We start from the raw sequence: 14,043 nt of genomic DNA on the forward strand, positions 1-14,043 counted from the left end.
TGTTCAAAATGGTGGCTCCATCTTCCCTTCTCTTTGCCAGCCACGTGTACAGTAAGAAGAAGGCAACATGGAGTCTACCAGGCAAAAACTCCATTTGCGTAATAAGATTAGGGTGGGGCAGCCAGTTTCCCTGTGCATTATGTAAACATCACACCTGGTCCAACCAATCTATGGGCCCTATGTAAATCAGACACCGTCTCCTCAAGCCTGTCTATAAAATCTGGTGCCGGAAGTCCCATTTGGGCTCCTGTCTCTCTCCCAGGAGAGAGCTATTCTCCTTTCTCTTTCTTTTGCCTATTAAACCTCTGCTTTTTTTTTTTTTGACATGGAGTCTCGCTCTGTCACTCAGGCTGGAGTGCAGTGGCACGATCTCAGCTCATTGCAAGCTCTGCCTCCTGGGTTCAAGCAAGTCTCCTGCCTCAGCCTCCTGATTAGCTGGGATTACAGGCACATGCCACCATGCCCGGCTAATTTTTGTATTTTTAGTAGAGACGGGGTTTCACCATATTGGCCAGGCTGGTCTCGAACTCTTGACCTTGTGATCTGCCTGCCTTGGCCTCCTAAAGTGCTGGGATTGCAGGTGTGAGCCACCGCGCCCGGCCTAAACCTCTGCTCTTAAAACTCACTCCTTGTGTGTGTCTGTGTGCTTAATTTTCCTGGCATAAGGCAACGAACCTTGGGTATCACCCCAGAAAATGACACCGCTTCAACAGTGAGACCCCATGTCTTAAAAAAAATGTAAACCACTAGTGCTCAGAATTTGTTCTAAATTGATAATATAGCATATTTCTTGGTATTTTAGTCATTTTGTATACTTTTTTTGAATCCTCCCTGTATTAGTCAGGGGTCTCTAGAGGGACAGAACTACTAGGATAGATGTATTTATGAAGGGGAGTTTATTAAAGAGTATTGACTTACACCATCACAAGGTGAAGTCCCAAACTAGGCCTTCTGCAAGCTGAGGAGCAAGGAAGGCAGTCTGAGTCCCAAAATCTCAAAAGTAGGGAAGCCAACAGTGCAGCCTTCAGTCTGTGGCCAAAGGCCTGAGAGCCCCTGGCAAACCACTGGTGTAGGTCCAGGAGTCCAAAAGCTGAGGAACTTGGAGTCTGATGTTCGAGGTCAGGAAGCAGGCAGAACAGGAGAAAGCTGAAAGCTGGAAGACTCAGCAAGTCTGCTCGTTCCACCTTCTTCTGCCTGCTTCATTCTAGCCTCTCTGGCAGCTGATTAGATGGTGCCCACCCAGTTTGAGGGTGAGTCTGCCTTCCCAGTCCACTGACTCAAATGTTAATCTCCTTTGGCAATACCCACACAGACACACCCAGGAACAATACTTTGCATCCTTCAATCCAATCAAGCTGACCCTTGATTGATATTAGCCATCACACTACAGATCCTTCCACCCCAAAAAATCTTCAACCAAAAAAACCCCAAAAAATTCAACAAAACAAATGAAAGCACCATCATTCTTAGTTAAATTTCTTCATTTATTATATTTCTTATTGTCTTCATTATATCTTGCTTTATACCAGAACTGTGACAGAGGGCAATTAGTTTTAGAGAAAGTGAAGAAATGTAGGAAGGTTGCTTTAATTTTTCCCAAACCTGGCTTGAGGGAAAATTCACACATCCTTCAAGTTTATGAAACAGGCGCCGGATCTTTATTAAACTGGCCAGCAGAAGAAGGTCATCTCCACTCACGTATCGGAGGATTGGAATCTCCTCAGGGTTTGGTAGCTTTTCAGCAAAGAGAAAGAGAAGGAAACTCAGAGTCCAGGAGTGGAACTGGGGAGGTGGGAGGAGCTGAGTCATGGCACTTATGTGGGGTTGGATTCCCCCATGAGGGTCCACTCTAATTCATCCGTAAGCAGGGGTGGTGGTGTTATTCTAATCTGAATGAGGAAAGAGCTGAAATGCTGTGGAGATTTGAGAGACCAAATGGAATCTGGATACCTTCAAAAGCCTATAATTTATTCAAGTAATTTAACCAGCACCTACTGAGGGAATCACAAAGATGCCTCAGACACAGTCCCTTGCCTGGAAAGTGCCCAGTTGGGGAGGTAGGGTGAGTGCTGGTCTGAAGGCTGGGTGCTCACTGGGAAGGCACTGAGAATGGCAGTTCTCCTCAGAGAAGGTAGGACTGGGAAAAACTAAAACTCCCTTTCCTGCTCCTAAATGTGCCCCAACCTCCAGGAGGCCATTCCAAATTAACCTCTCCGTTACCCTTCTTTGGCCTCTGCTCTCCCGCTCTCTCACAGCTTTTGATGATTCAAGGCTGGTGTTGTCTGCTTGCAGCTGCAGAAACGTAAACGGATTTGCCAGGACAGTCTTGCCTGAGGTGTTTTCAGTCTGTAGCTTCAAAGCCAGCCAAGGAGGGGCATTTAGCCTCTCTGCGGCAGGTTAAATGCAAGCAGAACTACTACTCTCTGCAAGCTAAGTGACCACTTACCTGCAAAAGATGATACAGTATCATTTCTGTATTTCACTCCTCCTTCCATAGAAAGGAAGGAATGGAGGAAGGAAAGAGTATGAGATGGACAAATAACAAAGAATAAGTCAGAATCTTTTATCCCAAATATCACACCATGACAGAAAACTTTTTTACTGATTAAGTCAATGATGGCTCTAATAAGAAAGATTTCCTTTCCCCCCCCCGCCCCTTGTTTCCAGCGGGGTTGGAATAAGAAAGATTTCATTGGCAGGATAATTTTAAGGAATTCCTGAAAAATCAAAAAGCAGATGAGACCATATGCATATAGAGAGAGAAATGACCAAATGAAACCACTAACCAAAAACACATATACTCTGAGCAAAACCTCAACAGAAATGGGAAGCAGGACGGAGTCTGAGGTAAACATTAGGCCGATCAATTGGGAGGCAGGACCCTCACCTTTTCCTTTTTGTTGAGCACTGGTGCCCATGGGCTGAGGCTGGCAGCGGGCACTAGCGCTAGCCTTCTACCCCTTAGCATCTGAAGCAAACTTTAGTAAGCAGAACAGGGAAACAGGAATTCTCAAATCCAAATTGAACACACAATTGAGAATCACCTAATATTTGACGCAACTAAAGAGAGGCACCAGATTTGCCTATCAGAGAAAATTATACTCAAGGAAAAATAATTAGGAGATAGAGGAAGACTTTAGGAAATATATCCATATTTATATAGTTAATATTTTCTGAGGGACTTGAGAGAATATTGTTAAGGAAGAAAAACAACTAGAGGATTTGGAAGTTAATTCTATGCATATTATAAAAGATACGTTAATTTTAAACTAACCATTAAAATATAGTGTATTAAAAGACTGAGTCTGTTAGCTGAGCATGGTGGTGCATGCCTGTAGTCCTAGTTACTTGGGAGGCTGAGGCAGGATGATGGCTTGAACCCAGGAGTTTGCAGTTACAGTGAGCTATGGTCACGCCACTACACTCCAGCCTGGGTGACAGAGCAAAACCCTGTCTCTAAAAACAAGCAAACAAAAAAACCACTGAGTCTGTTAGGTTGAGGAAAGCAACACAATCCAACTATATGTGGTTTGCAAGAGAACATATAACTCAAAACTACATTAAAAAGGTTGGAAATCAAAGGATGAAAAAATATCAAACAAACGCTAACAAAGAGAAAGCAAGTGTAAGAACTTAACATCAGATGGAACAGCACTTAAGGTAAAGGCCACTAAAAGGGAAATTAGGAATAACACATGTTGATAACATTACTACCTTTATTGTCAAAATAAAAACAAAGCCCTCACTAATACACTAAGGCACGTAATGGGAACAGCTGAAGAGTGAATGAGTGAGGGGAAAGAATGGGCTGGCCCTGGCAAAAGGTACAACTCACCAAGAAGAGAGTAGCATCTTTAATTTCCTGATCACAGAGCTTCAAAATATATGCAGCAAAAGTTGATTGAAACATTAGGAACGATGAACAAATTCACAACCATTTTGGGAAACTTTCATACATTTCTCAGAAGTAAACCCAATGACACAAACATAAAAGGATAGAGAGGGAGGTATGACTAGAACAACAGCACATAGAATTTGTACCAATAAACTATACAACTTTTTTGGTTAAATATACATGGAACACATAAAAATTATGTAACGAACCACAAAGAAAATATCAATATATTCTAAACAGGAAGGAAAAAACTGCAAGTCGTATTTCCTGACCATTTTGAAATTAACAAGAAAGGGGTAAATCTTTCTATCTATTTGAAAATTCAGTGACTACTGCATTGAAGTCAAAATAGGTATTCTAAATTATTTAGAAGTGAAAGAAAATGACAGCACTATATATTAAAACATGTGGCAAATGACCAAAGAGGCACTCAGAGTGCTAGGGAGAAGGTGGGGGTGGGTGTGGCTGGTTTTGATGGATTGCTCAGGAAAGGGCTGCGAAGAAACCTGAAGGAAGTGAGGGAACAGCTACATGCTAAATGCGGGGAAAACATTTTAGGTTGAGGGGATAGCAAATGCAAAGATCCTGTGACAGGAACATGCCTGATATTTTCAAGGAATAGCAAAAAGGCCAGTATGACCGGAACAGAGTGAGTGAGATCAGGTAATACAGAGATACTATTCAAAGAAAGAGGTCCAGATTCTGTACAGCATTGCCAGCCTTTATAGGGCCTTGGCTTTTACTCGAGTAAAATTAGAAGCCCCCGGATAGTTCTGATCAGACTTATGTTTTCAAAGTATCATTCCAAGTATTGTGTTAGAATAGACTTTGGGAAGACCGGAAGCAGGGAGACTTATTAGGAGGCTATTGCAATAATCAAGCAAGAGACGGATCAGGTAAAGAGGCAGACAAGAATGATAGCACTGGAAAATGTGAGAAGTGTGAGACTCTGGAGGTGTTTTGGAGGTAGAGTTTACAGATGAGTTGGTATGGGACTCCCGTGAAACAGAGCGTTTAGAGCTGTGAAACTACTCCCGAGTTTTTGTCCTGGACAAGTGAAAGAATGTAGTTGCCATTTTCTGAGATGGAGAGGACTGAGAATGGATCAAGTGTTGAAATCAAGTTCTGCTGTGTTAAGTTTTTTCTTTTTTTCCTAACAGGGTCTTGCTCTGTTGCCCAGGCTGGAGTGCAGCGGCACAATCACGGCTTATGCAGCCTTGAACCCCCCTGCCCCCCACCCTGCCAATGGTGGGCTCAAGCTATCCTTTCACCTCAGCCTCCCAGATAGCTGGGACTACAGGCATGCGCCACCATGTCTGGAGAATTTAAAAAACGACTTTCATAGAGATCGGGTCTCACTATGTTGCCCAAGCTGGTCTCACACTCCTGGGCTCAAGTAATGCTCCCATCACAGCCTCCCAAAGTGCTGGGATTACAGGCATGAGCCACGGCGCCTGGCCTGTGTTGTTTTTAATGCCCTCTTAGAAATCCAGATGGGTATGTTGAATTGGAATCAGAGACTTGCAAGTCTCGAGTTCATAGGAGATCTACCTGAAGATACAAATTAAAGGGCTATCAGCATGCAGATGATATTTAAGGAAGTGAGACTCAATGAGATAATCTGATAATCTAATCAGATAATGAGATTATCTGAGATAATCTGAGGAGTGAGTATAGAGAAAAGACAGCCCAAAGACAAGCTCTGGGTTCCTCCAATATTTAGAAAAAGGGGAGATGAAGAGTGATCAGGCCAGAAAAATGAGAAGAGATGGCCTGTGAGGTACAAGGAAAATCAGGGGAGAATAGTCGTGGAAGCAAGGGAAGAAATGATTCCAGGAAGAACAGATCATCAGTGTTTAATGCCACTGAGAAGTCATTAAATTTCATATAAATTTAATATTTATATTGAATTCAATATTCTTCAAAATGTAGACACAAATCTTCAATACTTACTAACTGGGAAACAAAAACAAATAGGAACCCCCTCCAACTATATAATCTATCTAATTTTTATGTTTTAAAAAAGATGTATAAAATAGGCTGGGCGTGGTGGCTCACGCCTATAATCTCGGCATTTTGGGAGGCCCAGGTGGGCAGATCACCTGAAGTCAGGAGTTCGAGACCAGCCTGGCCAACACGGTGAAACCCCGCCTCTACTAAAAATACAAAATTAGCTGAGTGTGGTGGTGCACGCCTGAGCCCCAGCTACTCAGGAGGCTGAGGCGTGAGAATCGCTTGAACCCGGGAGGTGGAGGTTGCAGTGAGCCAAGATCACGCCACTGCACTCCATTCTGGGCAACAGGGCGAGATTCCATCTGAAAAAAAAAAATGTATAAAATAATTTATAAATGCATAGTAAGGAGGAAGGTACACACTAAATTTTGTGTGGTGGTTACTTTGGGGAAGGGAGTTAGAATAGAAGAAGAAATGAAGAGAATCTCATTTTTAAAAAAAATTATCTTTATTTCTGTATTGTTTGAATCTTTAAATATAAAAATATATTCACAAGTCGCTTGTAATTAAAAAAAAAAACCTAAAGGGTGATTATGAGAACAATGAGAAAAGTAAAAAACTTTAATAATGAACTCTTCCTTTTGCATCAAAATGACTCTTTTTTGATTAAAATTAATTTCTAAGTGGGGAGAGGAAGGGAGGTGCAGCGGTGGGGGAAGGAAGTAGAGGGAGAGAGAGAGGGGAGAAAGAAATATTTTTATATTTTGGATAAGAATGTATTTACTATGGATGTAATGTAACAAAAGGAGGGGATACTGCAGATTTCTAATCAAGAAAGAAGTTTGTCTGGAGCCTAAAAATTTGACTGCAGTTTCCAGACTTACTGAAAGTAACTGGAATAGTGCTTAGCACATTGTAGACCCTCGCTCTATGTTGCCTGAATCTGAAATCTCTCCTTTGTTTGGTGGTCATGAGATATTCCTTCCTGTGTTGAATATTGAGATTCTATTTCCACATATTTAAAAGTTGAAGGCACTTTTGACGTTTGGAGCTATGTCTTCCTTTAAAAATCAATGAAACAGGCCTTCCGTGGTGGCGTGCCTGTGTCCCAGCCATTTGGGAGGTTGAGACAGGAGAATCGCTTGAACCCGGGAGGCGGAGGTTGCAGTGAGCCAAGCTCGCACCACTGCACTCCGGCCTGGGGATGGAGAAACTCCATCTCAAAAAAAAAAAAAAAATCGATGAAACAGGCCGGGAGTGGTGGCTCATGCCTGGAATCCCTGCACTTTCAGAGGTTGAGGCAGGCGAATTACCTGATGTCAGGAGTTCGAGACTAGCCTGGTCAACATGGTGAAACCCCGTCTCTACTAAAAATACAAAAATTAGCTGGTCGTGGTGGCGGGTGCCTGTAGTCCCAGATACTTGGGACGGTGAGGTAGGAAGAATTGCTTGAACCTGGGAGGCGGAGGTTGCAGTGAGCTGAGATTGCGCCACTGCACTCTAGCCTGGAAGACAGAGCGAGGCTCCATCTCAAAAAAAAAAAAAAAAAAATCAATGAAACAAAGGTCCTTAAAGTTTAAGGGACCTGTTTGAAGTCACACACTATATGTGTTATTTATGTATATAGCTATACGTCCATCTCTATTTGTATCCATCTCTATATATTATTTTATTTAGTGCCAAGTACCACCCTTAGTGCTTTGCATTCTCATCAAATCTTCACAGCAATCTGTAAGGCTGGAATCATTATTCCATTTTATGGAAAAAGAAACTGAAGTTCAAGCTCACTCAGTCAAGTGGCAGAGCTGAGGTTTGAAACTACAGAGAATCTGCAACCTGAATTCCACGTTCTTAACCACCGTGCATTATTGCCGGTCACTGAGAATGTACTCAGGGAGAGGCACTGGAGTTACAGAAGTCAATAAGACAGAGATTCTTCCTTTCAGGAGCTTGCCATCCAGTAGGAAAGGCAGTACTGTTCGGCAAGCGTGGGGATGGAGGCAAGTACACAGAAAACCCACAGAAGGATGTGTTTGAGGCTGACTGGGTGAAGGACTAGGAGGTCTGGTAAGTGTCTTCAAGGAGACAGGGCTTATGATTGGTCTTGAACATGATTCAAACTCAGGTCTCCTGACCCAACCCAAGGCTCTCTACCACGGCGGGGAGGAAAACAAACACAATACGATATCTTTAAACTAAACTCCCAAAGCAGCACTACTCTGGCACAGAGCAAACACTCAATAAGTGTTATGTGGATCTGAGTCTGAACTAAAAGGAATTTCAGAGTAAGAAACAATAAAGCCACCTCAATTCCATACGAAGCTTTCACTACATGTTTTTCCATTGAATTCCAAAATCCTAGTGGACAGTAGATTATGCATTAGTGTAATCTATCAGTAATAATACTAACAAAAGTTATTTTACTCTTATTATTATTCTAAATGCTTTAAACTGTTTTTAAAAATGTACCTACCTTCACTTTGGTTCCAACACTGATTCTTGCCTGTTGGCCCATTGCTAGAAAAGTTATAGAAATCTTGTCTTGTTCTAAGATGCGGACTCCAATATAACGGTTCAGAGCCAGAAAGACAGGTTTAAATGAAACAAAGGGTGAGGAAGTGATGGAATTTGACCAATTCCAAGCCCTTATTCTGTTGCCGGCTTGATCTGAATATTGACCTCCCAAGATATTGAGGTATACCCTGGGCAGGAAGGAAATGTAAAAATCATAAACAGTAACACTGTAATTAAATACTGGAATTATCCCTGTCACTTGCTAACCAAGGGGAGTAACGGTTTATGCCAGCGATTAGCAGGAGTGGTGGAAACTTCAGGTAATCTTAGGAGTGATAATACTATGACTAAATTCTACACGAATCTGAAGTACTGTATCCTATTTGAGCTCATACTGATAAACTAAAATGGGTCCAAAGGATCAGCCTGGGATGAAGGAGTCTGGAAGGTTGAAGAGGGAGCAGGGAAGGTTTAGTCTGGAGAAAATGAGATACAGAGGAGTCGATTAATCCTGAAAGAGGAGGAAAGACCAGTGCTTAGATTTTCACCACACCAAAATAAAGACCTGTGACTGTAAAATCTGGGGAAAACTGTGTTGACCTCAGTACAAGAGAGCTGTTTTCTGGCAATGTCCAACTAGGAGCTAGGAGTCCTTCCAGGAGTCCTCCCATCATGGCTGAGTGTGGGGGCAGAGGCTCAGGGAACACCTCTGTGATCACTGCAGTGGAGAAGAGGTCTGTGACAGAGCAAAGGTGGACCTTAGACCCACGAGGCGACCCCATCTCTTCAGACCATGAATGCCTTACATTTTACTACATCACGTTTAGCACCTCACCATCTGAGATCTGGCAGCACTAATCGCTGTGCCATTCTATTCAGTTATCTCCTTCTCATACCCTCTTACCATCCCCACCTTGAGGACAGACAATAGATACAGTGTTCTGGGTACTCAGAAAGTTGGCTTAATTTGATAATAAATTATTTTTTAAAAACTAGATGACTCGGCCATGGGGACCCCTAGCTAACATCTCATGTTAGAGATGTTGTTGTTATACCTGTATAACAGATGAGATTGTTATACCTGTATATAACTTCAAGGAAAAGACCTCTTTTTAAAAAGTTCAAAAAGTTTAAATTGTATTTGAAGTTAGAACTCAAATTTCACTTTGTCAGGCTAAATAAAATAATATGAAGTTACAGAGTATATACATAGTAGGTTAAATTGGACCCAGTATTGATCAGTGGTAGTAATCTAATAACAAAAGCATAAATGAGAAACCGAGGTGATTATCTTATTGTGTCTGGGAAGGGAAGACTTAGTTTTATCTTGAAATCTGGGTGAAAACCATACCTAGCTAAAATTATCTGGCTAAATCAGTCCCTTGTTTATTTAGTAAACATTCTTTGAGTCTACACTATGTACAGATATGCTGCTATGTAGTAGCAAAGATTCAGGATGTGCCCTCAAGGAATGTCTGTCAAGTAAGGGAAATGGACTCACTACACAAGAGGCAGAGAGAGGGCTATGAGAGTATCAAGGAGCCATCTCAGGGTGCCTCAGAGCTCAGTTCATGGGGCAGGGGCTTCATAAAACCAATCTGGAAGAACCTATTGGTTTCCAGTCTAGAAACCAACGAATACTGGTGACAATATAGCACTGCATCAAAGGTAACATAGAAGTGCTATAGAATCCTGAAAGATAAGTAGAAAGTTTCCAATATACATGGTGGTAATGAATTGACTACTGCTGTGGACGAAAAACACAAATAGCTCAATATCCTAACTTTCTGAAGGACTAGCAGTATATAAACTTCACCAATTACTGGCAGACGTTCCCAAGATGAGATTGTTATACCTGTATATAACTTAAAGGAAAAGACCTCTTTCTGAAAAGTTCAAAAAGTTTAAATTGTATTGGAAGTTAGAACCCAAATGTCACTGTCAGGCTAAATGAAATAATATGAAGTCACAGAGTATATACATAGTGGGTTAAATTGGGACCAGGATCTTAATTTCTCTGGAGATTTTGTCTGTATGTTATTGTTCTTGCTTGTGGCTATAGGAAGCTTACCAGTTAGGAATGTATCTCAAACAATAACAACATAGTGTATCAACTGTCTATTGACAAGTTGTTTACATAGATGAAGCAGAATAACATCATCAGGGCACAGGCTCTAGAGACTGCCTCAGTTACATCCCAAATCCCTAGAGTTACCATATCATTTATCAAGTGTTTTTTCTATGTTGTAATTATATAGTTCATATATTCTTAACTATGTATAGAAATAATATGATGAGCTTTATTTTTATAATTGCTTGGGATTTTTCCACTGAAAAGCATACGGAATGGTGTAAACCAAAAATCTCTCTGAGTTGAACATTACCATCTAAAGAACACTAACTTAAATAAATCTTCTGAAACCCATTCTTATCATTTAAAAAGAAAAAACAAAATTTCCCAGAACGAAAGCCACAGAATGGCAGCAGCAGGAACCTAGAAGCTTACCAGACATTTCCATTGGGATGATAGCAGGAACTTCTGCCAGAGGAATCCAGCACTGCTAGGATAGCAGGGTTAGTGGGCATATCTTCTTGGACTATACAAGTGAAACCATTTACCTTGTTGGGCACTCGAATGATGGCTAGGTTTCCAGATGGATAGCTGAGATCAGATAAGGTCATATAAATTGTTCTAATGCTCCTTGACTATTCTGGGAACAAATTCAATTTATGAGAGAGCACTCTGAACTCATAAAGCATTCTGAAAATGGGAGGTACTATATTAATACAAAAAGCTTTATGCTTTTTATGTGGATCAGAATATACTGATGAGATACAAAAATCCTCAACAAAATCTTGCAAATTAACTGTCACAATATAAAAAGGATTATGCACCATGATGAAGTAGGGTTTACCCCAGATATGCAAGGTTGGTTTAACATCTGAAAATAACTTAATATACCACATTAATAGAATAAAGAGCAAAAAGCACATGGTCATTTCAACAGACACAGAAAAAGCATTTGACAAGTTTCAACCCTCTTAATAATAAGAAAACTCAATGGATTTCAAATAGGAATGAATGTCCTCACCCTGATAAGGAGTATCTACAAAAAGCCCACAGCTGGGCTGGGCGTGGTGGCTCATGCCTGTAATCCCAGCACTGAGGGAGGCCAAGGCAGGAGGATCGTTGAAGCCCAGGAGTTCGAGACCAGCCCGGGCAATATAATAAGACCCTGTCTCTACAAAACAATTTTTTTCATCTTTAGAATTTTGATTTTTTTAATTAAAAAAACCCCACAATTAAAACCATACTTAATGGTGAAAGACTTAGTGCTTTCTTCCTAAGATCAGAAACTAAACAAAAATGTCTGCTCTTACTACTTCTATTCAACTTTGCACTATTAATAGATGTTCTGGCCAGGCGCGGTGGCTCATGCCTGTAATCCCAGCATTTGGGGAGGCTGAGGAGGGTGGATCATGAGGTCAGGAGATTGAGATAATCCTGGCCAACATGGTGAAACCCCATCTCTACTAAAATTACAAAAATAGCCAGGCATGGTGGTGTGCGCCTGTAGTCCCAGCTACTTAGGAGGCTGCGGCAGGAGAATTGCTTGAACCTGGGAGGCGAAGGTTGCAGTGAGCCAAGATCATGCCACTGCACTCTAACCTGGGCGACACAGCAAGACTCCGTCTCCAAAAAAAAAAAAAAAAGTTCTAGCCATGGAAGTTTAGGGGGAAAAAAAAGGAAATGAAAAGCATCCAGATTGGAAAGGGAAGTAAAACTGTACCTATTAGCAGATGACATGTTCCTGTATATAGAAAATCATAAGGAATTCATAAGATAATGTATTAAAACTGATAAATGAGTTCAGCAGGGTTGTAAGCTACAAGATCAATATACAAAAATAAATTGCATTTCTATACACTAGCAGTGGACTTTCTAAAAATGAGATTAAGAAAGCAATTCTATTTTCAATAGCATCAAAAGCAATAAAATATACTGAAGATAATTCACTAACTGTTAATACTCATTTCCATATCCAGGCTGATTAGAAGTCCAGAAATGAACACAAGATTGATTCTAAATCATTTTGCAAATCAGCCACAGCCTTCAAGAAAGTTAAGAGGAATAAAGTCAGGGCATGAAATGATTAATAATAAAAGTTGGAAAACCATATCTTTTTATATGGTTTTTATACAGACACAGCCTGTAGTCCCAGCTGCTTAGGAAACTGAGGTGGGAGGGTCACTTGAGCCCAGGAGTTTGAGGCCAGCCTAGGCAACATAGCAGGACTCTGTCTCTAAAAACTTAAAAAAAATTTTTAAGTCAGGTAAATTATTTAAAATTTATTGATGTAATTAAAACAAAACCTACACACTCTCATAGGGTCTAGGGAAATAAAACTTCATTATGCTTCCTATGCTGTGAAAGTCATTTTTCTGGCTTACGATTGGGGTTTAAGTAAACGCTTAGGAAACGATGACTAAAAATGACTTTCTTCTACAAGGGGAGGCTCTCAGTTCATGAAAAGACTTCCTCATTTTTTTGCTTCTTGTTTTTACTTTCCTCAGATATTACGAGGATCTGAAAAGCTCAAAAAGTTTAAATATTAAATGAATGACCTGGCCATCAGGCAGAAAGTCCAAGTGATCAATAACTTAGTGTTCCATGAAATGGATATTTAATTTTGGTATTAAAAATTGTCTACCGCTCATGGGTGTGTAAACTGGTATACATTTTCTGGGGTGGAGGGATGGCAAAATTCTATCAAAGCTTTAAAACGTCCAAATCATTCATCCAGAATTTCTAGCCCTATATGTTTATTTATTTATTTACTTATGTATTTATTTAATTTTTTGAGATAGGGTCTTGCTCTGTTGCCCAGGTTGGAGTGCAATGGCACGATCACAGCTCACTGCAGCATCAACCTCTCTGGCTCAGAAAAGTCCTCCCACCTCAGCCTTCCAGGTAGCTGGAACTACAGGTGTGCACCACAACACCTGGCTAATTTTTTGTATTTTTTTTTTTGTAGGCACAGGCTTTCACCATGTTGCCTAGGCTGATCTCAAACTGCTGAGCTCAAGCGATCTGCCCACTGTGGCCTCTCAAAGGGCTGGGATTACAGGCATGGGTCACCATGCCCAGCCTCAACCCCTAGCTATTTAGTTCAAGAAAGTAAGTGGTAACTATGCCACAAAGTATGCACAAAGCTGTTTATTTAGCTGTTGTGTATAATAGCAAAAATTGTGAAACCACTTTTGTTCAGTAATAGGGGATAGGTTAAATGAATTATAGTACATCTATATAATAAAGTACTATGTGGTTATAAAATGGTATTGCTACCTGTGGATGGATTTTTGGGGAAAAAATGTGTTGTATCTTTATATTTATTGCATATCGTATATTTATAACATTATTGTATAATTTCATTATGTAAAGGAGTCAGTTAGAAAATATGAATAAACAGTTAAAGAATCAATTTATATATACATATATATATACATATATATATACACATATATATGTGTATATATATATGCTCATAGACAGAAAAAACATTTTAAAAAACCCCATAGGCCAGGTGTGGTGGCTCATGCCTGTAATTCTAGCACTTTGGGAGGCCAAGGTGAGCAGATCACCTAAGTCAAGAGTTCAAGACCAGCCTGGGCAACATAGC

At 40.6% G+C, this 14,043-nt stretch overlaps 1 protein-coding gene across 3 annotated transcripts in view; it reads right to left on the reverse strand.

Moving 5' to 3' along the window:
• Window positions 1–1,463: 1,463 nt before the first annotated feature.
• Window positions 1,464–14,043, reverse strand: part of ERICH6 (glutamate rich 6) — a 42,434-nt gene continuing 29,854 nt past the window's right edge. For all 3 annotated transcript variants that reach the window (XM_030823107.1, XM_030823106.1, XM_003256289.2), the window contains 3 exons: window positions 10,869–11,024; window positions 8,322–8,550; window positions 1,464–1,734 (listed from right to left, as the gene is read on the reverse strand). In XM_030823107.1, coding sequence (XP_030678967.1) covers window positions 1,471–1,734; window positions 8,322–8,550; window positions 10,869–11,024 — 649 coding nt within the window. In that variant the 3' untranslated portion in view covers window positions 1,464–1,470. The remainder of the gene's footprint in view (window positions 1,735–8,321; window positions 8,551–10,868; window positions 11,025–14,043) is intronic.

The sequence above is a fragment of the Nomascus leucogenys genome, chromosome 11 (genome assembly GCF_006542625.1).
Source record: "Nomascus leucogenys isolate Asia chromosome 11, Asia_NLE_v1, whole genome shotgun sequence".
In the NCBI taxonomy this organism is placed as follows: Eukaryota; Metazoa; Chordata; class Mammalia; order Primates; family Hylobatidae; genus Nomascus; species Nomascus leucogenys.